The 25841-nt window shown below is 44.5% G+C and overlaps 1 protein-coding gene across 2 annotated transcripts; it reads left to right on the top strand.

The window, feature by feature from the left end:
- The first annotated feature begins 1490 nt into the window (after positions 1–1490).
- PRSS2 (serine protease 2) lies at positions 1491–18711 on the top strand. Of its 2 annotated transcripts, none has more exons than XM_080666349.1 (5): positions 1491–1617; positions 16022–16181; positions 17614–17867; positions 18229–18365; positions 18506–18711. In XM_080666349.1, the coding sequence occupies exons 1-5, from the start codon at positions 1521–1523 to the stop codon at positions 18656–18658; spliced, it is 801 nt and encodes a 266-aa protein (XP_080522475.1). In that variant the 5' UTR covers positions 1491–1520; the 3' UTR covers positions 18659–18711. The 2 variants fall into 2 exon arrangements, with proteins under 2 accessions (XP_080522475.1, XP_080522476.1); XM_080666350.1 differs by lacking the exon at positions 1491–1617 and adding an exon at positions 14899–14953.
- The last annotated feature ends 7130 nt before the right edge of the window (positions 18712–25841 follow it).

Genomic DNA, 25841 nt, shown 5'->3' on the forward strand with positions numbered 1-25841 from the left:
AACACTTATTGACCAGTTGCTTCTGGGGAAGGTACCTAACTTTTTGCTCTGTTTTGTGTTTTTTGAAATTCTAACCACGTGCATGTATTAATTCAATAAATAAATACATTAAAATTATATGATAATGGTAACCATGACACCCCTGAAAGAAAAGTCTAGAGACACGAGTGCTGTTTGAAGACAATGAAAAGAGAGAAGAATGTGTTTTCTGTTGTTTTATAAAAGTGAGAATACCACTGAGGGGGAAAGATTTGGAATTCTTTAAAGAATAAGAGTCACTTGGTAATTTTTAGGATTTAGGATGAATGAACTAGAAAAAGATCTTGGGTTGTTTTGGCAGAAACTTTGATATATTGGACTACATTTTTAAAATGTATCCCTAGATGTCCAGAAAAAAATGGAGTATTCTATACCTTTCATCAGCATACTACTTAGCAGGGTTTACCTTAAATCACTCACTGCCTCTGGCACCGCCCATAGATGTACAGGCTACACACACACACACACACACACACACACACACACACACACACGCATGCCATAGCAGAAAGGGTTACTGAAATATTATTAGGCCTAACATGCTGCATTTCCTTGATCATAAGGTAAATTGTTTTTCCAGTTTTATATTTCCAAAATATGAGTAAGTCCTGTCATCTATATTCATTTCTAATGTAATATTAACACCACCCCAAAATAGCCATTATGTTTGTAAGAGTGCATCTTATATTAGATGGACTTTCAGAATCAAAGATATAAAGTAGGTTAGTTTTACTAGACTTTGTTTCTAAAGGTCATTGTTTCCTTTAGGGTGTTTGGCCTGTCATTCACATTCATTCACCAGATTTTATTAAGTCCAGACAACTGCAAAAGTGCGACCATTCTTGACAGTATTGATATTCACATTGGGTTTTGAGGTCACATAGCCATGGACTTGAGTCTTGCCTGTGTCATTTACTCTTGGATTATGTGAACTTGGGTAGGTTATTTAAGATCTTTATGTTTTCCTCATCTGTAAAGATGGTATGATAGTAGCCTAAGTAGCCTAATTTATAGGCTGAAATCATACATGTAAAGCATGGAGTAAGTGCACAAAAATACTAGCTCAGCTTTTATGAACAATAAAATATTGTATTTGGAGGGAGGAAAATAGGAGTAGAGGCCAATTTACTAGAGTATGGGTTGAAGGAGGAATAATTGGGATAGTTTGGGACAATGAAGACTCAACAGACAGTTGAAATTCTGAGTTATAAGATTCCTTCATATCTTAAAGTTTTTAGTTATTTGAGGTCAGTACTGCATCCCTTTCTTGCTTTATACCCAAAGGGTAGCATATACATGGCACTGAATAATGATGCATGGAGAGGTGGTGGACATATAGTGGATGGATGGCAGTTACATGCTGGGATGCCTTGTGAGTGAAGAATTACACAGCTCCACTAGGGGCAGACTAATTTTCTCCGTATTTTGCAGAAACTCAACGTCCTATTTACAGGAAAGGAACTACACAGTGGTGAGGAAAGATGACCTTGAGTTTGACTTCTCAGTGTCTTTTCTCATGGAAGAGGAGAGGATATCACCTAAAGATGCCGACTTTCCTGCTACTTCTCCTAGGACAAGGTATGAGCCTTATTGGGTGGGGAAGTCTGGGATTAATATTAATGTTGAATAGAGGAGTAGAGGGTCTGAGAACACCAGTCAGAGAATGGGGGGGGGGGGGGAAGGGGGGCTAGATGTTGAATTATAAGATATGACAGAATAACAGTTGGCAGAACAAAATGGAGGCAGTGCCACAAGGTTCTTTGGAAGCCAAGGTGACATTGGAGCAAATAGTAAAAAGAGTTTTCTTCCTGGGGACAACGCTGGTCAGCGCTCATGGGTTTCTCTATCTCCCTGTAACCAGGCTCTGTGTTTGGTGCTCTCCTCTCTAAAAAGCCAATCAGGGACATCTGTCAACGTGGAGTCTCTGTGAGAATCCAGTGTCAGGCTGATAGCCAAGTTGCCCTAATGTTCTGGTACCGACAGCTTCCTGGACAGAGCTTGACACTGATTGCAACAGCAAATCAGGGCTCTGAGGCCACTTATGAGAGTGGATTTACCAAGGACAAGTTTCCCATCAGCCGCCCAAACCTATCGTTCTCCATTCTGACTGTGAGCAGCGCGAACCCCGAAGACAGCAGCTTTTACTTCTGCAGCGCTGGAGACACAGTGCCGGGCACAGATCAGAGATCTGAGCAAGAACCTCAGCTTCCTCCTGCCCATCTCCCTCCTCCCCATTTCCCATCCAGATGAACTCTGTCGAGGCAAGCTGGAGGGAGGAAACCACAGCTTTCAGGAAGAGACAGATGTTTGTGTATTTGTGGGCAGGTATGAGTATGGATGTGTAGACTGAGATGGAGAGAAAATTTATAGGACTAGCTGGAGGGACCTATCCACAGACACGAAAAGTGTCTACTGGGAGGCTGAAGATAACTTCCTCCAGAAGAGTGCTTAGAAATGCTCAGTAAAGACAATCAAATATAGTTTGCCTTCAAGTGACAAGTTCAGAAATAACCTTTAACTATTTCATCTCAATGCTATATTTAGCTTGTTCTCTATCAATATAGTTCAGAAGACCCTTAGTCATCTTGATAGCATACTCACCCATTGCACTCATGGTATTATGCTGATTGTTCTTTGTGAATAGAAATTATAAAACACTCTAGGTGCCTCAGTATATGACATATGCAGGCCAGAACAATGTAAAATCCACAAAAGTTCAGAGACCTGCCACATTGGTGAGCTTTTAAGTAGTCCAGATGTGTGGGACATATCAGAATATGCCCTCTAATATGAGAGATAAGTCTTATTACCATCTATTATGCAGAAAGAAGTACAGTATTTTGTGGGCCTCTATGGACTTTGGAATTAACATATACTGCAGTTGGGTGTGCTGCTCTGGTCCATTACTGTATCATCTGTAAGGCTGGCCCTGGATGGGCACAAGAGAGTTGTGTAGCAGAAACAAGGCTGGGATGAAAGCTGCCCTGCCACCTGGGCCAGAGACCAAGCAGGCTCAGTTGTTCTTGAAGTACCTGTGGCCGATAGGGCTGCTCTGTGAAGCCCCTGGCATTCCTCAAGGCAGATGCAAAGAGTTTTGGTGTAAACCATACTTTTTTCTACCTGCCAACAACGTGTCCTTTGAAAAGCTGCTCCTGGCTTTTGACTGAATGTCTAACCCTGGCATTCAGAACTGGATGCCATCTGATCTGCAACACTGGAAAGCAGGACAAGCACAGAGTTTTCTATGATACGTGGAAAATGTACAACTAAGACCAGACTCAAGCATAGCTGGAAGAAAGGACAATTTAATTTCAAGAGCACCTCTCAGTCTCATAGTACCCACTTCTATTTCACACACCTTGACCCCTCAATTCATACCCAAGCCTTCATGGGATAAATTTTTACTGTCTTCTAGAATGCTCATTACAGTTTAACACAGTGTGTTTCTGATGGTAGTGGTAAAAAACAATTCTCAGAAGGGCCGGAGCTTCAGCCCATAAATGTGGTTGTCCACATTTTATAGAAGAAGAGATGGCCTGAAGTATAGACCTACTCCGTGTTCAACTTTCTTTCACTCTATCATCTAGCCCAGTGGTCGGCAAACTCATTAGTCAACAGAGCCAATTATCAACAGTGCAACGATTGAAATTTCTTTTGAGAGCCAAATTTTTTAAACTTAAACTTCTTCTAACGCCACTTCTTCAAAACAGATTCTCCCAGGCCGTGGTATTTTGTGGAAGAGACACACTCAAGGGGCCAAAGAGCCGCATGTGGCTCACGAGCCGCAGTTTGCCGACCACGGATAGACTATTCATTCCCATTTTCCTCCTTTTTGCTTCTCTGTGCTACATTATGGATAATTTCTTTAGACCTGCTCTCCAGTTTACTAATTCACACCTCAGCTCCAATAAGCCATTTAACCTTTCAATTGATTCTTTAATTTAAATTATATGAATTTCCATTGTTAGGAACTCCTCTTGGGTCTCTTACAAATAGGAGTGGTCATTTTTGAAAGCACCTTGCTCCTTGTGTTTTTTGAAGTTATTTATTTAAGGATATTATGCATCTATTCAGAACTTTACCTGTTAATGCCAACTCCTGATGACTTTTTGCATCTGGTTTTCTTGTTTGTAGGTTCTGCTGGTTTTCACTCAGGGTGGCTTATATTTTTGTGCATCATAAAATCTGATATTATGAATTCATCTTTGGGAATATTTTAAATCCTGGAATAAGATGGGTTGTCCGGGAAATATCTATTTTTGCCTCTATCAAGCAATTGGGATGCAATATACCTGATGTCATTTGGTTTTATAATTCTCAGTGTGTATCTTCTTGATCATACAATGTCTCTCACAAACTCTGAAAGGCTGATAACACAACATCATGAATATTTAGAGGAAACTTTTTTTAATCCTCCACCCAAAGCCAAACCAGAAAAAACAATACTTCTTATTAACTGCCTATGGAATTATTTTGTTCATTTGCACTTTCATTAAGCATGTTGCCCTTCCTATATCCTGGCTTTGTACAGAAATGATTTCCATCTCGTTCCTAGTTTACTACAAAGTCCAGTGCATCTTGCCCAGTTTCCACACATACTGATTTGGGGCCTCTGGGATCCATATATGAGTCCATTGGATCTAGTGGGTCCAGTGCCAGCTTCCCTTCCTGTCTCATGCTCCCATTTCCCCTAAAAGTGGGCAAATTCACCTACAGATAAGTCAGGCTGTGAGCACCTTTCTATACGACAACGCAGGTTTCTCCTAAGAAGCATTAAAACACTGCTTGAATTCTGGCATCCGAAAGACTTGAGTTTAAAATTTGGTTCTATTGCTTGATCACTGGATCTAACTTTGAAAAGTTACACAATTCCTTTATATATCTCCACATATGTAGGATGATGATAATGATACCCACAAAATGGGGTATGAGGGTTTGCTATAAGAATGGGATAAGCCCTAACTGGTTTGGCTCAGTGGATAGAGCCTCAGCCCCGGGACTCAAGGGTCCCAGGTTCGATTCCGCTCAAGGGCATGTACCTTGGTTGCAGATACATCCACAGTAGGGGGTGTGCAAGAGGCAGCTGATTGATGTTTCTCTCTCATCAATGTTTCTAACTCTCTCTCTCTCTCCCTTCCTCTTTGTAAAAAAATCAATAAAATGTATTTTAAAAAATATTTTTAAAAAAGAATGGGATGAAATTATCCATATAAACTATACAACACTGTGCCTCATAGAGATAAAACATGCAACTTAGTTACTACCTAAATTTATTTCTCACTATAATACATGAAATTGTACCTTAGTAATTCCTTTCTTGAGGTTAGCTATTGCCCTTTCTGGGAAAATTTTATTATTACAACAGTTTTAGCTATTTTAATTGCAAAATAAATGCATGCTATTGTGATATACAGAGATTATTATTTTTTTAAATAAATCTTTATTCAGATTATTACAGTTGTTTCTCCTTTTTCCCCCCATAGCTCCCCTCCACCCGGTTCCCACCCCACCTTCTGCCCTTACCTCCCCCGACTGTCCTCATCCATAGGTGTATGATTTTTGTCCAGTCTCTTCCTGAACCCCCCCATACCCCTTTCCCCCTGAGAATTATCAGTCCACTCCCTTTCTATGCCCCTGATTCTATTATATTCACCAGATTATTCTGTTCCTCAGGTTTTTAATTTGCTTGATTTTTAGGTTCACTTGTTGATAGATATGTATTTGTTGTTCATAATTTTTATCTTTACTTTTTTCTTCTTCCTCCTCTTCTTAAAGAATAACCTTCAGCATTTTATATAATCCTGGTTTGGTGGTGATGAACTCCTTTAGCTTTTTCTTATCTGTGAAGCTCTTTATCTGACCTTCAATTCTGAATGATAGCTTTGCTGGGTAGAGTAATCTTGGTTGTAGGTTCTTGCTATTCATCACATTGAAAATTTCTTGCCACTCCCGTCTGGCCTGCATAGTTTCTGTTGAGAAATCAGCTGACAGTCGTATGGGTGCTCCCTTGTAGGTAATTAACTGTTTTTCTCTTGCTGCTTTTAAGATTCTCTCTTTGTCTTTTGATTTTGGCATTTTAATTATGATGTGTCTTGGTGTGGTCCTCTTTGGATTCCTTTTGTTTGGGGTTCTGTGCGCTTCCTGGACTTGTAAGTCTATTTCTTTCACCAGGTGGGGGAAGTTTTCAGTCATTATTTCTTCAAATAGGTTTTCAGTATCTTGCTCTCTCTCTTCTTCTGGCACCCCCATAATTCTGATGTTGGTACGCTTGAAGTTGTCCCAGAGTCTTCTTACACTATCTTCAACTTTTTGGATTTTTTTTCTTTTTGCTTTTTCAGTTGAGTGTTTTTTGCTTCTTTGTATTTCAATTCTTTGACTTGATTCTTGTGTTCCTCTAGTCTGTTGTTGGGTCTCTGTATAATACTTTTTATTTCAGTCAGTGTATGTTTAATTTCTAGTTGGTCCTTTTTCATATCTTCGAGGGTCTCGTTATATTTATTGGCCTTTTCTAGGATATTCTTGAAAAGCCTTATAACCGTGGTTTTGAATTCTATATCCAGTCGTTTGTTTTCCTCCATTTCTTTCATTTGTGATCTGTTTCTTTGATGCCGCATTTTCACTGCTTCCCTGAGTTGGTAGGGTAGATTTGTGTGCTAGGTTTCCTATATGGCCCAGTGGGTCGGCCTCCCCAGTTAACCTGAGGTGGGCACTCTTGGTGTACCCCTTTGTGGACTGTGTGTACAGCCTTGTTGTAGTTTAGTCTTGATTGTTGTTGGTATCACTGGGAGAAATTGACCTCCAAGCCAGTTGGCTGTAAGGATCAGCTGTGTCTACGCTGGGAGAAGTTTGGTGCTGGAGACAGCCTTATAGGATTAGACTTGCCAAATTGCAATAGCCTCTGTGCTCAGCTTGGATGGGGTGGAGTCTCAGGGTGGAGCAGACAGTCTTGGCTTCCAGTCAGCCTTGCCCTTGCGCACGCATGCGCACCTCAGACCTCTGCCTTCCCCAGCTCCCGAGTCTCCGCCTGAGAGTCCAGATTCCCCCCACAAGAGCATGGGTCCCCAGGGGCTTGCCTGGAACTGGGGTTCAGTGCAGTCAGAACTGGGGCTCAGTGCAGTCAGGAGCTTCGGACTCCCTTCTGCTAGGGAAAGCCTGTGGCAACCTCCGCAGCCTTTGTGCACACTGGCGCTCGCGCCTCCAAAACCCTGCCCGCCGGGGCTCCCCCGGGTCTCCCCCGGGTCTCCGAGTCTCCAGGTGCCTTTCTCTCTACCTGACAGACCAGACTCCCCCTGTATGAGCCTGGGTCCATGGGGTTTCGCCCGGGACTGGGGTTCAGTGCAGTCAGAACTGGGGTTCAGTGCGGTCGGGGGCTTCCTTTCCCCTTCCGCCAGAGAAAGTCAGCCAGGCTCTCAGCCACCCTTCCTCTTTGCGTGCACAAAGACCCTTTGCCGTACCTCCAATTCTCTGTGAGCTTTTCTCTTTCCTTCTAGTTGTAGAATTTTCACTCAGCCAGCTTTCCTGCGGTTCTGGATGGTGTCCGTTCTGTCTTTTAGTTGTAGTTTTGAAATTGTTGTGCGAGGCAGCAGTTTAGGTGCTTACCTATGCCACCATCTTGGTTTCTCCCAGAGATTATTAAAATGAGAATTTTTTTAATACTTTTATTGTGTTTCAGAAAGAGAGGAAAGGAGAGGGAGAGAGAGAGAGAGAGAAACATTGATGTCAGAGTGGAACATCAATCGCCTGCAACCCTGGCATGTGCTCTGACCAGGAATCTAACTGGCAACTTTTCTGTGCATGGGATGACACTCAACCAACTGAGCCATACCGGCCAGGGCTAAAATGAGAATTTAAATCACACATTTAAATAAAGTTAGATCATATAATACATACTGTTTTATAATTTATTCTCTTAACACATCAATATTTCATAAACACCATTTTATATTAAAAAATACTTTATATTAACTTCCTAATATATAAAAACCCAGGGTCCATAACAATGGAAGGCTCCACCTAACACTGGAAGTCAGTCCTGCAGTCAGTGCTGGGTTGCCGTGGTGACCCAGTACTGACTGCCGCTGGTGGAGGTACAGCGACCCAGCACTGACTGCCGAGGGGGCTGTGGATCAGGCCCGGAGAGAGGCCCAGAGAGAGAGGCAGGGTCGGATCCGCAGCCTCCATGGCAGCTGTTGATCAGCTGTTGCCTCTCTCTCTCCAGGCTTCACCAGCAGCCTCGCCTCTGTTTCTTTCCAGGCCTCCGGGGCTGTTGATCAGCCCTGCCTCTCTGATCAGGCCCAGAGGTAGGCCCGGAGATGCTGACTGGCATAGAAACTGACCAATCAGAACCAAATCTGGGTGAACTGTGAGAAGCCAATGGCTGCCTAGGGGGTGGAGCTTTTGACGCTGACTGGCATAGAAATCGACCAATCAGAACCAAATTGGCCAGCATGGGAGGGCAGTGGGGGCGAGATCAGGCCAGCAGGGGAGGGCAGTTGGGGGTGAGATCAGGCCGGCAGGGGAGGGCAGTTGGGGGTGATCAGGCAGGCAGAGGTAGTTGGGTGTGAGATCAGGCTGACAGGGGAGAGCAGTTGGGGGCAAGATCAGGCCAGCAGGGGAGGGCAGTTAGGGGCAATCAGCCAGGCAGGCAGAAGCAGTTAGGGGTGATCAGGCAGGCAGGCAGGTGAACAGTTAAGAGCCAGTGGTCCTAGATTGTGAGAGGGATGTCCAACTGCCAGTTTAGGCCTGGCTGTCAGACATTCCCCAAGGGGGTCTTCAATTGGAGAGGGTGCAGGATGGGCTGAGAGAACCCCCCACCCCCTCCATGCATAAATTTTGTGCACCAGGCCACTAGTCCATAATAATATTTTAATGCATTAATAATAATCCTTTTTAAAAATTGTTTAATGATTTTTAGAGAGAGGGGAAGGGAGAGAGAGAGACATCAATGTGAAAGAGAAACATCAATCATTTGCCTCCCATACACATCCCAACTGGGGATCGAACCCACAACCTATGTATGTGCCCTGACTGGGAATCAAACCTACAACCCTGGTATGGGATGATGCTCCAACCAACTGAGCCACTCACCAAGGGCTAACCATCCTTTATATATCAGTTTTAAGTCAAAACTAATGGCAAGGTAAAAATCATATGCCAGATGACAGGGTTATTTCATTTAAAAAGCAATGGCTGTGTGTTTTGGTTTATTTCTCTTACAGAGTTAGCAGGCAAAATGAAATCCTCTTTACCCCACCTTCACATGACTGACTCCTTCTTATTCAGATTTCAACTCAAATATCATCTCCCCAAAAAGATCTTTCTTGACCACCTTACCTAATACAGCACTGTTGCCCCAACCACCAGTCATTCACATTGATTATCACTTTATCCTATTTTAATTCTTCCTAACCACCATTATCTGATATAAATATATGCTATATATACATAATATACATATTCTTATTTATTGTCTGTCTCCCATTGCTGTACACACAAATACACATTAATGCTACTAAAGCAAGCACCTTTTCTATATTCTCTATCGCTGTTTTCTTATAGCTTAGGAAAAACACAGCAACATCATGGGAATTCAGTAACTATTTACTGAGTGTTATGGACGAGTTGTGCTCCTTCAAAATTCCTATGTTGCAGTCTTAACTCCCAGTACTTGAGAATGTAACTGTATTTGGCGACAGGGTCATAAAAGAGCTAATTAAGTTAAACCAAGGCCATTGGGTTGGGCCCTAATCCAATCTGGCTGGTGTCCATATCACAAGAGATTAGGACATACTTGGAGAGAACACCAGGGTTGTGTCCACAGAAGAAAGGTAATGTGAAAACACTGTGAGAAGGCTGCCATCTGCAAACCAAGGAGGGAGGCCTCAGGAGAAACCAATCCTGCCAACACCTTGATCTTGGACTTCTAGCTCCCAGAACTGTGAGAAAATAGATTTCCATTGTTTAAGACACCCACTCTGTGGTATTTTGTTATGGCAGCTTTCGCAAACTAATACAGTAGTAGAGAAATATAATTCAAAAATAGAGGGAAATTGGCCAAGCAGTATGGACTTCCTTGGAGAAAAACTCTAGAAAAGCATTTGAATGTAGATAATGTTAGCCCATAGAAAAATGAACTAGATTGTTCTAACAGGGAGGGAACAGATGCTTTGACCTTTATATCTGGATACAAAGGTGGCCCAACAACGTGTGCCAGGCCCTCTGCTGTCTCCAAGGCTGGGAAAGGAACAGATGTTATGGGTTCTAGATACATAAGCCCAGAACCTGCTCAAACATAGTGGCCCTAAAGTGGACGGTCCTCAAATGGAAACTATGTTGGTTGGTGCCTGTGTGGACAGAGCACTCCCTGTTGAACCTGAGAGCCTTTTGCATATACTCCTGAATGGGCTGGCCTATAGGAAGTAGATGGACCAGTTGGCTGCCTTCCAAATGAACAAAAACAGTCTAGAGTTTTATGAGCCAAATGAGTGGAGGGAGCCCAGATGGCTTATCACCAAGCTGGGCTTGTGGGACTCAATCTGGAAAATAAATACACATGTTACTCATTAAATTATGAGTGTCACGGGAGAAGTCATGGCTGCTACAATAACAGTGGCCCACATGTGTTGTCCTCCTGGGCTCTCTCCTAATTTCTTCTGCTTATTCTCCAAAAACCTTGGGAGTCACTTAAGCAGCTCTAGTAGGTCCAAGGATGGGACAAAGAGTTACTGAAATGTGAACAGAAAGAACATAATAGTATAGAGACCAATCTATATTTACATTTAAAAAATAACCTCAATCCACTTCCCTATTCACCCCTCCATAGAGGCCTAAAGAATATATAAAATATGCAAATGTTCCCGCTGGGCATAAAACATGCTTGTGCTCCCTGACTTCAAGGTGGGGGATAGGATGGGGTTAGGGGAGGAGCAGAGACTACTCCATTTAGCCAACCAGCCATGACCTGTCTATGCCTCCACGTCTCTCTCACTCTTGGATTTTTCTGGATCACTCAGAGGGCTCTCCCACTATCCAGATTCAGTGACCTCCAGGATAAGATATTCAAGAAAATAGTAATTTTTGGATAAAGGGAAAAGATATAGTTTAGAAAAATAATGGAGGAAGAAAGGAGCTGGGAGTTTGGAAGAAAGATAGCCCAGAATGTGACAATCTGTTTGGAGAGTGATAAAGGAGACTAAGGCCCAAGGAGGAGTTGATTGTTAATTATGAGCTGAGAAGAAATAACTGAGTTGGGGAGGGGGTTAAAAGGAAGAAATTAGTGATTTGTAATCTGACCAAAATCTACTTCTCAAATTACTGGGAGGTCTGAAAGAATCTAATATGTGGCAACATGATGGAAATGAATTTAGCTTGAAGAGGTGGCATCTGTTTATTCCTTAGCCAGGTGACCTTGAAGAAGTCAGCCTCTGAGCTTTGGATTTTTCATTGGTAAAAAGAAGAAAACTATACCTCCTGCCTACCTCATGCGGCTGTACTGAGCATCGAATAAGAGGAAGGGGATCCAACATTTCTATGTTTAAGAAGCCTATTCTAGAGTCAGATTACCATGCTACCATTCATCTCTACAAATGACTGGCTGTGTGACCTTGAGCAAGTTACTTCACCTCTATAAAGCTCATTTTGGTATCTATAAAATGGGCAACCCCATAAGTAGCTATGATAATAAAATTTTTTTAAAGGTCCTTGAAAGGTTCACGCAATGTTTGTATAGTAAGCACATAAAAACTATTTCATATTATCATAATTAAAAGACAATGGTTTGATATGCTAAGCACTAAATATGAACTAGGAGAATGTCTTAAAGAAATAGACAAAGGAATCCATGGTTCAGATTGAAGAGTACCAAGAGCTGCACAGACTTATCCAAATTGAATTGGATCAAAGGGGGACTTGAATACATACCACAGACCTAAATCCATGCTACACATCTGAGCCTAGAGTATGATGCAACAGTCTCCACCTAGAGCTATCTTCTCTGCCTATAGGGTGTGGTTCCTGCTACTTTGAATAAAACTGACCTCATAGTCTGTGTGGTTGTGATGGTTTATTCTAAGGAGCACAAAATATCAAAGGAAGGCTAGTCTTAAGGCTTTAGACACAGAAAATCCCCAAGCTCTTGGGTGTCCCCTTTTAGATAGTATCAGAGTTATAAGCACCAATACAAAAATGTTTCCCCTTGCCCCAAAATAATTTCCTATATTCTACCAAGGATTAATTACCTCCCCAATACTCTTCCAGGGTATGCTGGTATCCACAGCAAGAATTTCTCCTTATTCTCTAAACCAGGATTTCCTATGAAGACCCCCCAACAAGGGATACAATAAATAGCATATTTGGTGATGTTACAGGACAAGCCCCTATTACTGAGGCTCCATAACCTGGATAACCTGGGTCAGCTACCTGTGAGCACAGAGAGGTGTATCATCCATGCCTTAGAAGTGTCCTAGAGGGGTCCAGGTCATGGCAAGGCAAGGTTCTGAGACCAGGTGCCAGGTGGAATGCCACAACCTTCATGGTGGGATTCAGGATCTGAAGGAGGGGCTGATGCACAAATGAAAATACTATACAAGAAATATTAATTTAGAAGGCATTGGGGGCCAGGTGGAGCCTCTTTCTTGAAGAATCACACCGACCTCTGGCCTGGTCCACTTTTTATTCACTTGAATACACATTTGCCCTTTAGCAATGCATACAGGCAGATCAAAGGTAAAGTTTGATAAACAATGTAAGGATTATCAGGTTAGGAAATTGCCTTGAGCCATTGAGCCCACAACAGGGCAGTTTTATGCTGATTTCCATCCCATGGAATATCCAAGTCCATTGGTCTTCCAATGTTTCTTTTTGCATTTTTATGCTAACTGCTGTTTGCTTTAGCCTCCAGGAGTAGAAGGTTAATTCCATCTTCTATTTCTGCCAGGAAGACAAGCATCAGGAGGGATCAGGATGTAGCTTGCCCTCTGACTTGATCCCAAATAAACATTCTCTTAGATCCACCTGTCATGATTCTCATGCTTCTCTACACTTCCCATGTCTTCCTTTAGGCCTGAGACCATTTTCAGATCTGTATAATCAGGCAAGACAGAACCTTTCTGATTCTCAGTCTCATCTTCTATAAATGGAGATAATTTTGTTCTGCATAACTCACAATTAAAATGTTTGTGAAAAGTTTAACTTGAAACTCAACCCAAATGAAAATCAGCATGGTGTGTGTGAAAGCCCTTTAAAAACTGTCAGGTACTATACAAATATAGCAGTATTCCTCCTGGATATAAGCCCATTGGAGGTTAGAGGGTGTGCAGTGAGGAGAGGGGAGGGTTCTGAGCAGTGGGTCTCCTGGTAAGGAGAAGCTGGCTTCCAGTCATGCCAGGCACTAGACCAGAAGACACCCTGTGGGCCCCTCTCAACCCCATGGGTCTCACATTGACATTTCCCCCAATTCACTCTGATTTCCAGTTACTCCATCCCTCTAACCTACTTTCTATCTCACCACTTCTGAGCTTTTCTCATTGGTTCTTCATCTCCAGAATATTTACTCATTTCTACCTTTCATAGAATTCAATGAACTCTGCCCACTCCTGCCCCCCCACTAACCCTGAGCTCAGAGGAACTGAGAAGTCTCTTCATCGGAGGGCCCCTGAACCAGGCTCACATAGACTCATACACAGACTACTTCCATCTCTATACCCCTCTGGCCATGTTGTGCCTCAATAAATTACAGAACTGTGTCTTGGTGGCCATGGAAGGTCCCAAATTGAAATCATTTTCTGGGAAGATTCACTCTATATGGAACCCAGCACAGTAGTGCCATTGCATCTAAAATAGAAAATTCCAGACACCTCTCCCCCCCGACACACACACTGCATCTTTGTTATTGATCACCCAATATTTTGCTCCTTTACCATGTGCTAATCCTTCTACCTACTGCTAATCTTCTGATCAGAACCCAATTTTATCATTGTCCAAATCTTTTTTAATACCTGATTTGGAGCACATAATTCTAGCTCAGTCTGTCAGCTCTTAGCAATTGGGGCAATTTTCATCACTGTTAGTATAGATTCCCATGGCAACCAGGAGGCTGCTTAAAGAGACCCCATAATAGGGTGAATGGTGAGAAAGGCCAAGGTCCTGATGGTGAAGAAGAGGAGGAATGTGGTCTTCTGTCCCCCAAATGTATCTGGTAGACACCAATTTAACTCTTGCCCTTTCCACCTTCCAAATACCCTCCTCCACAGGCTTTGGTAGACAGGAGAGCCAGCTGAAAGCTCAGAACTCCCAAGGAATACAGCCTCTTCCTTCTCATCACCTCTTCATTTTACAATCCTGGTTCCTCAAAGCCTTGGATTTGACCTTGCTGCCCACTGATTTAGAGTTGAGAAAGGGTCTTCATGCTCACATATAGAAACTTAGAGAAGACTTCTTTCCTCTCAGGGGACTCCAGGATACTGAGCAGCCACATTTGCAACCAATATCAGCCCTTCCTTAAAGTCAATTAAATAAATCTCCATGAGGTCAGAGAATTCCTAAGGGCCCAGGTTGCTCTTCTCCTCCTAACCCTCATCCCCTTAGCCCGAGAAGGCCCAGATGTTGTATGTGGGGCTTGGATTCCCCTGTTCTCCTCATCCTGGAATACCTCTATGAATCACCTGGTCTTCTTCCTCTCTGCCCTCAGAAGGTAAGTGTTCTAATCACCTGTAGGTCACAAACCCAGAGTGTGGCCAAAAATAGCAGAGTTGTTCCAAGACCCTGGGAAAGGGAAAGCTGCAGGTGTGTTTGTACAGGGAGTAGCGGTGGCCATCCACCCTCACCTTGGGAGGTATAAAGGCTCTCCACCACCAACCTGGTTCTACTTCTGCCACCATGAATCCACTCCTGATCCTTGCCTTTGTGGGAGCTGCTGGTGAGTTCCACGTGTTGCTTCAGGCACTGTCTCCTGGCAGAAATACAAGTTCTACCACCTTGCTGCCTCTCCTGTTTACCTGTGCTCTGATGTTCTATCTCCTCTGTCTAGCACCCCTCCATCCCATTCCTGGGCTCTCTTTAAGCCTTACTTCTCTCACCTTCTGCATGACCCACTCTCAGCTCCATCATCCATTCATCTCAGGCTTTTAGTAGAGAAGCTGGAAAGGGAGGTGAGGTGAAACTGGTTTATTAAATAGACCAGTGGTCTTGAGGCTTAGCTCTGACAACTCTGGGCTAGCTGCACTGTGGCTATTCTTTTTTTATTTTTTTAAGGTATTACCACTGTGGCTATTCTTAACCCCAGATATACCACTTACAGAGACTAGAAGAACACTCATGCCCAAGTCCTAACTCTAGAAATTCTGACTTCTTTGGCTAAGGTGTGGCCTGAGCATTGAATTTTTAAGCTTTCCAGGTCATTTTAAGGTTCCCAGGTATAGAGCCAAGGTTGAGAATCACTGTTCTATCAACCAATAACAGTGCCTACCTTTGTCCCATCCAATGGGTATGGGGGCTCCTCTCCCTGACCTCTGTGCAGATTTGAGCTATGGGAGAAGCTGGTGCAGTCAGAGCGACTGAGCCAGGAGGTTTTCCTTATTGGGCCAGCCCATCCTGATCCTCAAGGACTCTGATAGCCGTGGGGAGCAGATGAGTGATGTTGAGTGAGAGAGAAGCATTCAGTGGATGAGAACACCACATTCTGACTGTATCACATTGAGGGTACTATGAGGATGTTTAAGTGTCCTCATTCTCCTGGTGCCCCTGTAGAGGTCAGGGCTGGAGCCCTGTGGGCTACCTAGCTATGTGCCCTGCAGACACACAGACTCAGGAGAACCACATCCATTGCACTTACTGGGGATGGCAGTGTGTTCTCACTATCCATTCTCACTGCCCATCATCGCTGTGCTTATGGAGGAATCCTAATTAGTATGACCCAGCCACAGTGCTCAGGCTGCACCCTCTAACATCCTGCTGAATCGGCTTCTCCCTCCTGTCTCCACTCAAGTTGCTTTCTCCACTGATGACGATGACAAGATTGTCGGGGGCTACACCTGCCAGGAGAATTCCATCCCCTACCAGGTGTCCCTGAATGCTGGCTACCACTTCTGTGGCGGCTCTCTCATCAATGACCAGTGGGTGGTATCCGCGGCTCACTGCTACAAGTCGTAAGTGCTGGGCCCTGATGGCAAAGCCCACAGAGGGGCCCTTGGAGAGCTTGGCTCAGTCCAGGGGAGGGTGGGGGAGAAGGACCATAGAGAGGAGAAGTTGTCAATGACAGCTGATTCCCAGGCATGGGGGTGATGAGGGACACATGTAGGAAGACTCTGACACCCCAAATAAATAAATACAACAGCCAGAGCTACAGTCATGAGAGCAGAAAGGGGCTATTTAGGGTAGAAGGCCCAACTGGGAAACAGGCAAGGACTTTGTACAAGTAACCTTTGCCAGTGCATGCACATAAAAATACCTAAGAAATGTTAAAAAAAAAAAAAAAAAAGAAAAAAAAAAAAAAGCCTGGGCCCTATCCCAAGGTAATTAATTCAGACTTTTCAGGAAGAGGTGTCTAAATGTTGGTGTTTTGAACGTTCTCTGCCTCTGGTGATTCTATTCTATAGCAGAGATGAGAATCACTGCCTAGAGCAGTGGTCGGCAAACTGCGGCTCGCGAGCCACATGCTGCTCTCGAGCAGCGGTTTGCCACTCCGTTGACTAATGAGTTTGCCAACCACTGGGTTAGGGGCTTAATCACAAGGAACAACAAGAGCCTGTAATTATTGGAATCGAGAGTCTAGGTCAGTGGTCAGCAAACTCATTAGTCAACAGAGCGGCAAACCGCGGCTTGTGAGCCGCAGTTTGCCGAACACTGGCCTAGAGCAAGGGTTCTCAAAACTGAGTGTGGGTCAGAATCGCCTGGCGGATCTGCTGGACCATGGGTGGCTGGATCCCACCCCCAGAGGTGGGAACCGAGGTTTTGCATGTCTAACAAGGTCCTGAGGCCACACTTTGAGACCCACTGGACTATATCATCCAGAATGATAGTGCTTACCAGACCAGGGAGGGAGCAAAAGTCACCGCTGTACGTAGCAAAGTCACAGAGGGTGAGTAATGCCTGGGGGCTTCATACCTCTGAAGCAGAAAGGCTCTTAGTGTCTCAACTATACTTCCCCCCGCCCCTCTGCTGCCCCATGACATGAGTACAGCCCCACCATTGCCATGACCTTCGCCATGGGTTCAGGATGACGTGAAGGAGGAACGACGACACAGTAGATACACTATACAAAAAATATGAATTTAGAAGACATTGGGGGCGGGGGCGGACCGAGTTCTGGCCTAGTCAGAACTTTGAATACACATTTTCCCTTTAACAATGCATACAGGCAGATCAAAGGTAAAGTTTGGTAAATGATATAAAGATTATCAGGTCAGGAAATCACCTGGAGCCATTGCAATCACAGAGGAGGGCAAAACTTGTGCCTTCCAATGTCTATTTTTTATGTTAACTGCTGTTTGCTTTAACCTCCAACACACCATGGGAGCTCGGGATACCAGGAAAGAGTGGGGGTGTACGAAAAGGTCCTTAGTTCTCCTCTCCCAACAGTCGCATCCAGGTGAGGCTGGGAGAGTACAACATTGATGTCGTGGAGGGGAATGAGCAGTTCATCAACTCCGCCAAGGTCATCCGCCACCCCCGCTACAACAGCTGGACCCTGGACAATGACATCATGCTGATCAAGCTCTCCTCGCCTGCGGTCATCAGTTCCCGGGTTTCCACTGTCTCCCTGCCCACCTCCTGTGCACCTGCTGGCACCCAGTGCCTCATCTCTGGCTGGGGCAACACCCTGAGCTCTGGCAGTGAGTGGGGTTCTTACTTCTTCACTCTCTGACTTCCAAGGGTTTCCCAGAACGAAGCATTGTCTGAGCTCAGTCCCCTTGGCGTCCAGTCTGCAAATAATATCAAGTGTCCACCACCCTCAGGCTCTGTCCTGGAGGCCAGAGAGATGCAGAGTCTGGAGGAGTTGACCCAGAATAGGACAAGAATAGCACTTGCCATTCTCACCTCCAGGGAGGGGTTCAGCAGTGATCATTCTGGGAACTGAATCGCCTTGACTCTTTCGGGGGCTTAGGTTTTTGGGGTGAGCCCCAGATTACTATCCTCCACCCTGGCCTGACTGACTCATTTCTCCTTTCCTTTATATCTTCCTGCTCCTCAAAGTCAACTATCCTGAGCTGCTGCAGTGCCTAGATGCCCCATTGCTGGCCCAGGAGCAGTGTGAAGCTGCGTACCCCGGACAGATCACAGACAACATGGTGTGCGCCGGCTTCCTTGAGGGAGGCAAGGATTCCTGCCAGGTGATTGCCCCTTTGTGTCCTGAGACCCCTGCCCATCCACATGGCCTGCCTAGAGGCTGGATTTGAACCCCAAAGGCCATGAGCTGTGCTCCCCTCTTTCTCCCTCCTTATAAAATGTGTTGTGCCTTCCTCCTCCGCAGGGTGATTCTGGTGGCCCTGTGGTCTGCAACGGAGAACTTCAGGGAGTTGTCTCCTGGGGCTATGGCTGTGCCCAGAAGAACAAGCCTGGTGTCTACACCAGGGTCTGCAACTTCGTGGACTGGATTCAGGAGACTATGGCTGCTAACAACTAAAGATCCCATCTGTCCCCCTGCTATCACTATGCTAATAAAGTGACACTGATCTGAACACCTATGTCTGTGCCTGCTTCCCCGCCCGGCTCTGGGCAACACCCTCCTACCAAGGTCAGCCGGGCCTGGCCGGCTTATACTGAGTGCCGCACTTACCAAAGATGCTCCCTGGCATACTAGTTTAGCGGCACATAAAAAGATGAAATCCAAAATCATAAGCAGGAGCGAGGGGAGGCTGTTTTCTAGAAGGAAATACGTTTCCAAAAGGCTGTGTCAGAGGCTCCTTGACCTTGGCACTGGCATGCAGTGCTGGAGTGTGCCCACAGGGGGCATGGCGTGCCAGGCCCTTTCTTCCCTCTACCTGTAGCCAGATTGAACACACCTGGTGAAGCACCTGTGTATCCACCTTGGCCTCTTCTGAGTCCCTCTGTCACATGCACTTAGCCAGCGTGCACTCCCCAATGGGCCCTACTTCCTGACAATCTGCCCATGTGTCTGGGGGGAAAAGAGACCTCCCTGGATCTCCATCCTTCAAGCTCCAGAAAAATCAGCCTTTTGTGCATCTCACCTGATGATATCAATATGTATATACTGTACAGAGCGCCTACAGACATTTCATGATTGTTTCACCTTCCCCTCTGCAGTGGATACAATTTCTGTGGTACAGACAAGAAAGTAGAAGTTAGTTTACCTATGTCCCTCATCCAGCATATGGTAGATCTGGGGTTCAACTTCTTATTTGCCTGGCCCCAAAGCCATGCTCTCTCTACCCCGCCTCATGGTCTCTCCTCATGCTACTGTGGTCCATCAACTCTGCCCTTCAACATCTCCCCAGCCCACTCCCTGCATCACTGCACTTACTGAGGGGGCAGGTCTCCTGTCCACCTTCTAACACTGCACTCAAATAGGTCCTGCTCATTACATCAGGTCCTGATTAATACCTCTCCTGACCTCCCACAGCTTCCAAAATGGAAGCCAAGCTCCTTATCCTGGAGATGGGCTCTTCCTGCTCTGCCCCTGCCTATGTTTTCAGCCTCACTCCCTGCTGCTCCCATCCCCACCAGTGCTCTGAAATCCCGGTGGTTCCTCCAACAAGCCACACACCTCTGACCTCTAGCTCTGGACACTACTGTCCATCTCGCTCGATGGCCTTCTCACCCTCCCCTTCACCCTCTTCAGAAAGATCTTTTCCGACTCCTCCTGTTCCTGATTCCTCCCCTCACCCTTGTGCTGGTGCCACTGGCCCTCCAGCCTGAGTGAGGAGCCCCACTTCTGATCCTCGCTCATATTTGTCATAGTCCTGCTCATGCCACTGAGTAAACATAGATCCATCTGCCTTGGCATTCGGTGGTGAGCTCCTTGGGGAAGAAATCTTGCCTTGCTCATCCTGATATATCTAGTAATTAAATAATGCCTGGAACATAATAGGCCCCCAATGATTGAATGAATAAACTATGACCTAGGAGTGGAGGAAAATGTACTGAATAAAGACAGAGCCTCCAGAAGAATGGTTCTCCAGGTGTGGTCCCCGGACCAGCAATACCAGCATCACCTGGGAATTTAGGACAAATGCAAATTCCTGGGTCCCACCTCAGACCATCTGAGTCAGAAATTCTGGGATGGGGCTCAGCAACTCACATTTTGACAAGCCTCCTAAGTCATCCTGATGCAAGCTAAAGCCTGAGAACCAATGCAGTAGAGAGATTCCTAGCTGTACTCTCGGTGAAAATTGTAGTAACTAACATTTTTACTATTTCAGGCACCACGTTAAATCATTACAGGCATTATCTATCTTATTTAGTTCTCACAAGAACTTCTTAAGACAGGTGTCATTATTACTATTCCCATTTCACAGATACAGAGACTGGGGCTTGAAGGTATCATAGATATTGGTGGAGGGCCTAGGTGTGGGCCTGAGCAGACTGGCTCCAGGAGGTGGGCTTCCCTGAGGGGCAGGGCCTTCAGTGGCCTCAGGTACAATGGCACCTACCAGAGAGCCAGGCCTTAAGTAGGGAGGCCCGGATGCCGATTCCAGCTCTGTTTCTGCATCGGGCATGACTTTAGCAATCCATTTAGCCTCAGGTTTCAGTTACATTTGAGGAAATTAGGAGACAAATTTTAGATTAACATGAGTGTAACTGCGTGCTTGAAAGTTTCAAGAATTACGCATATATAAGATGTTATTTGTGTATCTCCTTCCCACATGCCAATGCACACCTTGAGAAAGGCACACAGGTAACTCCACTTTCCCCTGGTCCCCATGAGCACCATCCACATTCTTCTCACCCCCTCAAGTGGCCACACTGAGATTGCAGCTACTTAGGTCTAAAAAAATAAGGAAAGGCTGCCCCCTGCTGCCCAAACTGATGAATGACCCCCCCTCAGCGCTAAGCTCTTTTTACCCCCTCCCCCCCTGCCCCCCCCCCCCAAAAAAAAGCTGCATATGACAATGTGACAGAATGGCAAACCTGGGACAAATCAGATCAGGATGAAAAGAAGCTGTGATACCAAGACAGAGTGGTATTATTTTCTGTAAGGCGGTCAGGATGAGAATCCCCAGCTAGATGGTCCAAAGGAAACTTACTGAGAGGGTCAATTATTGGTAGGCAAAAGGGGTGAATAAGACAGGAAAACATACGGAAATAGATCAAACTAAGTCATTACATTGATGAAAGTGTTTCTCGATGTGAAAAGGGAATAAAAACCAGGTCTTACCACACTTCATCTGATAAAAGCAACCCATGACCTTTAAAAATTCAGGCTTATGAAAGTGTGAGATCTGCCGCTATCCCTAAGTTAAGTAAACAGACTGTCTTCCCTTTCTCTTTTTTCCCTAAATTTTAAGAGCCACACCATTGCTTCCAACTTGTGATACCACCAGGTAGCACTCTGGTTTTCTCCATCCTGACACCTGTCTTTTTATATGTCAGGGGACAAACAGTGGGTCCCAAACCTGGCACTGAAATAAAAATACCCAGGTAATTTGGGGCTTGATTGTTTATTTAAATACAAATTAATAAAGCCACTCCCAGAATTTTTAATTCAAAAGTTCCTGGGACTACTCAGAAATATGCATTTTTCACAAGTTTCCTCAGCAAATTCACTACCATAAAACAGTTTCTTGTGTAAACTGATCTTCTTTGGGAAAAAAATGACTTTATAAATTAAACAAGTTGGTTTTTTAAGTAGCAGATGTCAAAAACTACTTAAAGTAGTATTTTGTTCAGACCTGACCAGGATGGGAGACACAGCCTCAGGTCCCCCATCAAGCCCTGCCAGGCGGGGGATGAAGTCTCCTGCTGATTGCAAGTAACACACATTTGCATATTAGCCTTTTATTATTAAGGTATGCATTACTTATGGACACAGACAATAGGGTGGTGAAGGCCTGGGGCAGGGCAGGAACAGGGTGGAGGGGGCAATGGAGGGAACAAAAGGAGACATTGTAATATTCTCAAAAATAAAGATTTTTTTAAACCCCCCCAAAAAAAATAAAGTAGTATTTTGTTGTTTTTATTTTTAAAAAAAATTTTATTGTTTTATTTTAAATAGATAATATAGCTATAGGACTCAAAAATCAATACAATAAAGTTGACACTGAAAAAAATGTTACTTTTATTTCCATTCTATTTCTGTCTCCTCCACTCATTCTTAAAAAGATCACTTTTATCTGTTTTTGTTCCCTTCCAGTGTTACTTCATGTAGAATCAAGCAAACAAAAGTATAATTCTTATTTTGCCCCTTTGTTAGACAAAAGGTAGCATAGGCTATTCTGCAGCCAGCTTTTATCCAGTTGACAATGTATCTTAGAGAACTTTCCACAGCAAAATGAAATATTTCATTCTCTTTTAGCATTGAATAATATTCCAGTTTGTGAATGTATCACAGTTAATTTATCCACTCCCTCACTGATGGGCACTTGTTTTTCTCAATTGTTTTGCTATTTCAAATAATGCAACTAGTTCACACAGATTTTTGTATTTGTACTCAAGAATATTTACAGGATAAATTTCCATAGGTGGAATTTCTGGGTGAAAAAGTAGAAGCATTTTTTTGTAATTTGTATAGATATTTTCAAATTGTTCCCCATAGGGTTGTATCATTTTGCACTGCTATCCACAATCAATACAGTAGTCTCCACTTTATCCACGGAGGATACAGTCCAAGACCTCCAGTTGGTACTTGAGACAGACCACGGACAGTTCCAAATCCTATGATACCATGTTTTGTTCCTATACATACATACCTCCAATAAAGTTTAATTTATAAATTAGGCACAGTAAGATATTGACAATAATAACTAATAATAAAATAAAACACAATTAAGAATATACTGTAATAAAAGTTATATGAATGTTGTCTGTCTCTAACTATCTCATTGTACTGTAGTCACCTTTTCACTTAAGGAAACACTTTACAGCATCTCTTTGGATATCCAAATTGCCAGCATGAATACTCTTTTGCTTGGGGGCATTATTAAGTAAAATAAGAGTTATTTGAACACAAGCACTGTGGTACCAAGACAGTCCGTCTGATAACCAAGACAGCTACTAAGTGACTAAGGGGCGGGGAGCATCAACAGCATGGAGACACTGGACAAAGGGATGATTCACATAAAGGGAAGGATGGAGCAGGGCAGCATGAGATTTCGTCATGTACTCAGAACAACATGTAATTTAAAATTTAGAAATTGTTTATTTCTGGAATTTTTCATTTAATATTTTCAGACCTTAGTTGACCACAGGTAGCTGAAACCGTGGAAAGCAAAACCATGGATAAGGAGGGAACTACTGAATATAAAAGTGCATATTCCACCACACATTGCCTATAGAATATTCTTCCATGATTCAAATTGTCAAATTGGTGAAAAGCAACATTCCAATCTAATTTTAGTTTGCATTTACCATTGCAAATGTTTTTCCCTATGTTTAAGCACCATTTGGATCCTATGACTGAGCCATCTGTTCTTTGCCCATTTTATAGGGCTATTCAATAGCCACTATTTGATTTTTTTCTTACTGATTTCTAGGAGTGCATCATATATTGGGGAGATTAGTCCTTCTGATGAGAACTGAAAATGTTTGCTCCCTATTGTCACTTATTTCTTGATTCTTTGTATATTTTTCCATGTAAGTTTGGCATCATTATGTAGTCAAGTTTGTTTCTCCGCCGCCTCCCCCCGCCCCCATTTTTAGTCATAGTTTGAAAGGTGATAAAAGTAAGCTCCATTTAGTGAAATGAGATCTAGGCCACTCAACTGGAGTTTAATCAAGGTCATCTCATGCAGGAGATCTAAAATATCTACCAACTTAAAATGTATCTACCCTTCAGGGAAGAGGGAGAAGACTGACTGATTATGTGGCCATGATTGTATGTGCCTGAGACTATTTTTCCAGTTCTTCACACCCACTTCCCTGACTCCCTTGACTTCCATCTGACATCTGAGGTCCACAATAACAGGTATGGTCTTCCCGCACCCACACCCATTCAGAAAGCACTTTACAGCATCTCTTTGGATATCCAAATTGTGCTGAGCTCACAGCTCTCACTTTGGCCACATCTAGAAAAGCCCAGCCTGGGCAGCTCATGGTCAGTTCTCCTCCAGACCACCCTAGAGGTTCGGAGTGGGGCCAAAGGGACAGAGTCTGGGTGTTAGAGCCTCATTCTCAGATGAAAGGCTTGGTCTCTGAGTGTCACAGCCTCAGGGGGAGGCCCAGGGTAGAAAAGGTGTTCCACATTCTGGCAGGGTGGTTCCCCACTATGACGACAGACTCTGCAAGAGGGGTGGATACCGCGTTAGGGAGAAAACCAGGCCCTGTGGCAGGCAGTCTCAAAAAGATACATGTCTCTGAGGAGCCTTGAATATCTTGAAGAAAGGGTATGGGGTGAGGAGGGAGACCCTTGGCCTGGTCTGGACCTTGCTACCTCACACCATGGGTCAGGGGATAATGCCACTGCCCCCAAACTCCAAAACCCTCAAAGGACAGCTGCTCTGGTGGTTTCTTCCTGGCTCTGAGGGGCGGGCCCATGGGAGGGGCATTTTTGTACAAAGCTGAAACATTGTGGGGACACGGGGCCACGGTGATTCATTTCTACGGGAAACCTTTACAAAAACCTCTCTGCTTGACTCAACCCCACAGTTTCTCCACTTTGCTCTAGGGTCACAAGCCCAAGAGTGGCTTGGTTCAGAATGCCTCCACCTTACTCCTGTCTACCTATCCAGCCATGGCCAAGGATAAGGACAGGCCTGGATCAGAACTGAAACTTCCAGGCAGAGAGCCCAGATGTAAGAAGGACGCCTCAGTGGGTTTATGGGGCAATGACTCAGGGAAACCCCTTCATCCCAGGACAAGGTCAGTGGGAAGCTATATGGGAGATGACCCAATCTATAAAGAAAGAAGACAGATATATCTCGGGTTCTGGGACCCTGTCCTCCTCTCCAGCCCACATAGTTTGAGACATTTGAAAAAGGGGCACAGGGCCCTCTGGATGGATCTAGCCATGCTCCATGACTTCAGAAGTCAAAGTTGAATATGTTCTTCTGTGCAGTACCTGTAAAGCAGGAATGGGGGGCAATTAGGTCTCATCCCAGAGTCTTCCAGACACCAACCAGGGACCCTCTTCTCCATGCCTCAATTCTGTTTTCTTCCTTGCCCCATGTCACTGTGTGAACACCCAAGTTTTCTTTGGAGAAGGCACCAGGCTCACAGTTGTAGGTAAGATATTCTCTGGATCTTCCCAGACCCCTGGTAGGGGACAGTGGGTCCAAAGTGTGCATTTTAGAGTGGTCCTATTCTGATGTGCTAACTATGATGTTACCTTCGGCCCAGGGACCAGGCTGATGGTTGTAGGTAAGGCTAAGTCTTCAGGGGGTTCTGGGGAGGGAGTACTAGAATAGACAACATGGGCAGGAAGATATGACCTGGCTCTCAAGTCCTACATTTGTGAACGAGTTCAGAGGATGGTCCCTGTAAGAGCACATGCCCTCAGCCACCTGAGGTCCCCTGTAATCTCAGAGCTGAGCCTGAGAGGTCGTGCTGCCCCTCTGAGTAATTACCTGGGAGAGGCAGCCAGGAGAAGGCCAGAGGGTCATAGTGATCTCTGAAAACGGCCCATCTTCCCTCGCCAACAGAGGCTCATATCCCCTGCTCTGAATTTCATGGGAGATCACACTGTGTCTCTTCCC

Source organism: Plecotus auritus, assembly GCF_963455305.1.
Source record: "Plecotus auritus genome assembly, chromosome: 4".
NCBI lineage: Eukaryota > Metazoa > Chordata > Mammalia > Chiroptera > Vespertilionidae > Plecotus > Plecotus auritus.

What these genes read in the sequence shown, in the direction of transcription:
- PRSS2 (XM_080666349.1), top strand. Translation starts at nt 1,521, where the DNA reads ATGACCTTGAGTTTGACTTCTCAGTGTCTTTTCTCATGGAAGAGGAGA. An exon ending in GCGGCTCACTGCTACAAGTC is followed by an intron (nt 16,182 to 17,613) that starts GTAAGTGCTGGG and finishes CTCTCCCAACAG; the next exon opens with TCGCATCCAGGTGAGGCTGG. An exon ending in CAACACCCTGAGCTCTGGCA is followed by an intron (nt 17,868 to 18,228) that starts GTGAGTGGGGTT and finishes TGCTCCTCAAAG; the next exon opens with TCAACTATCCTGAGCTGCTG.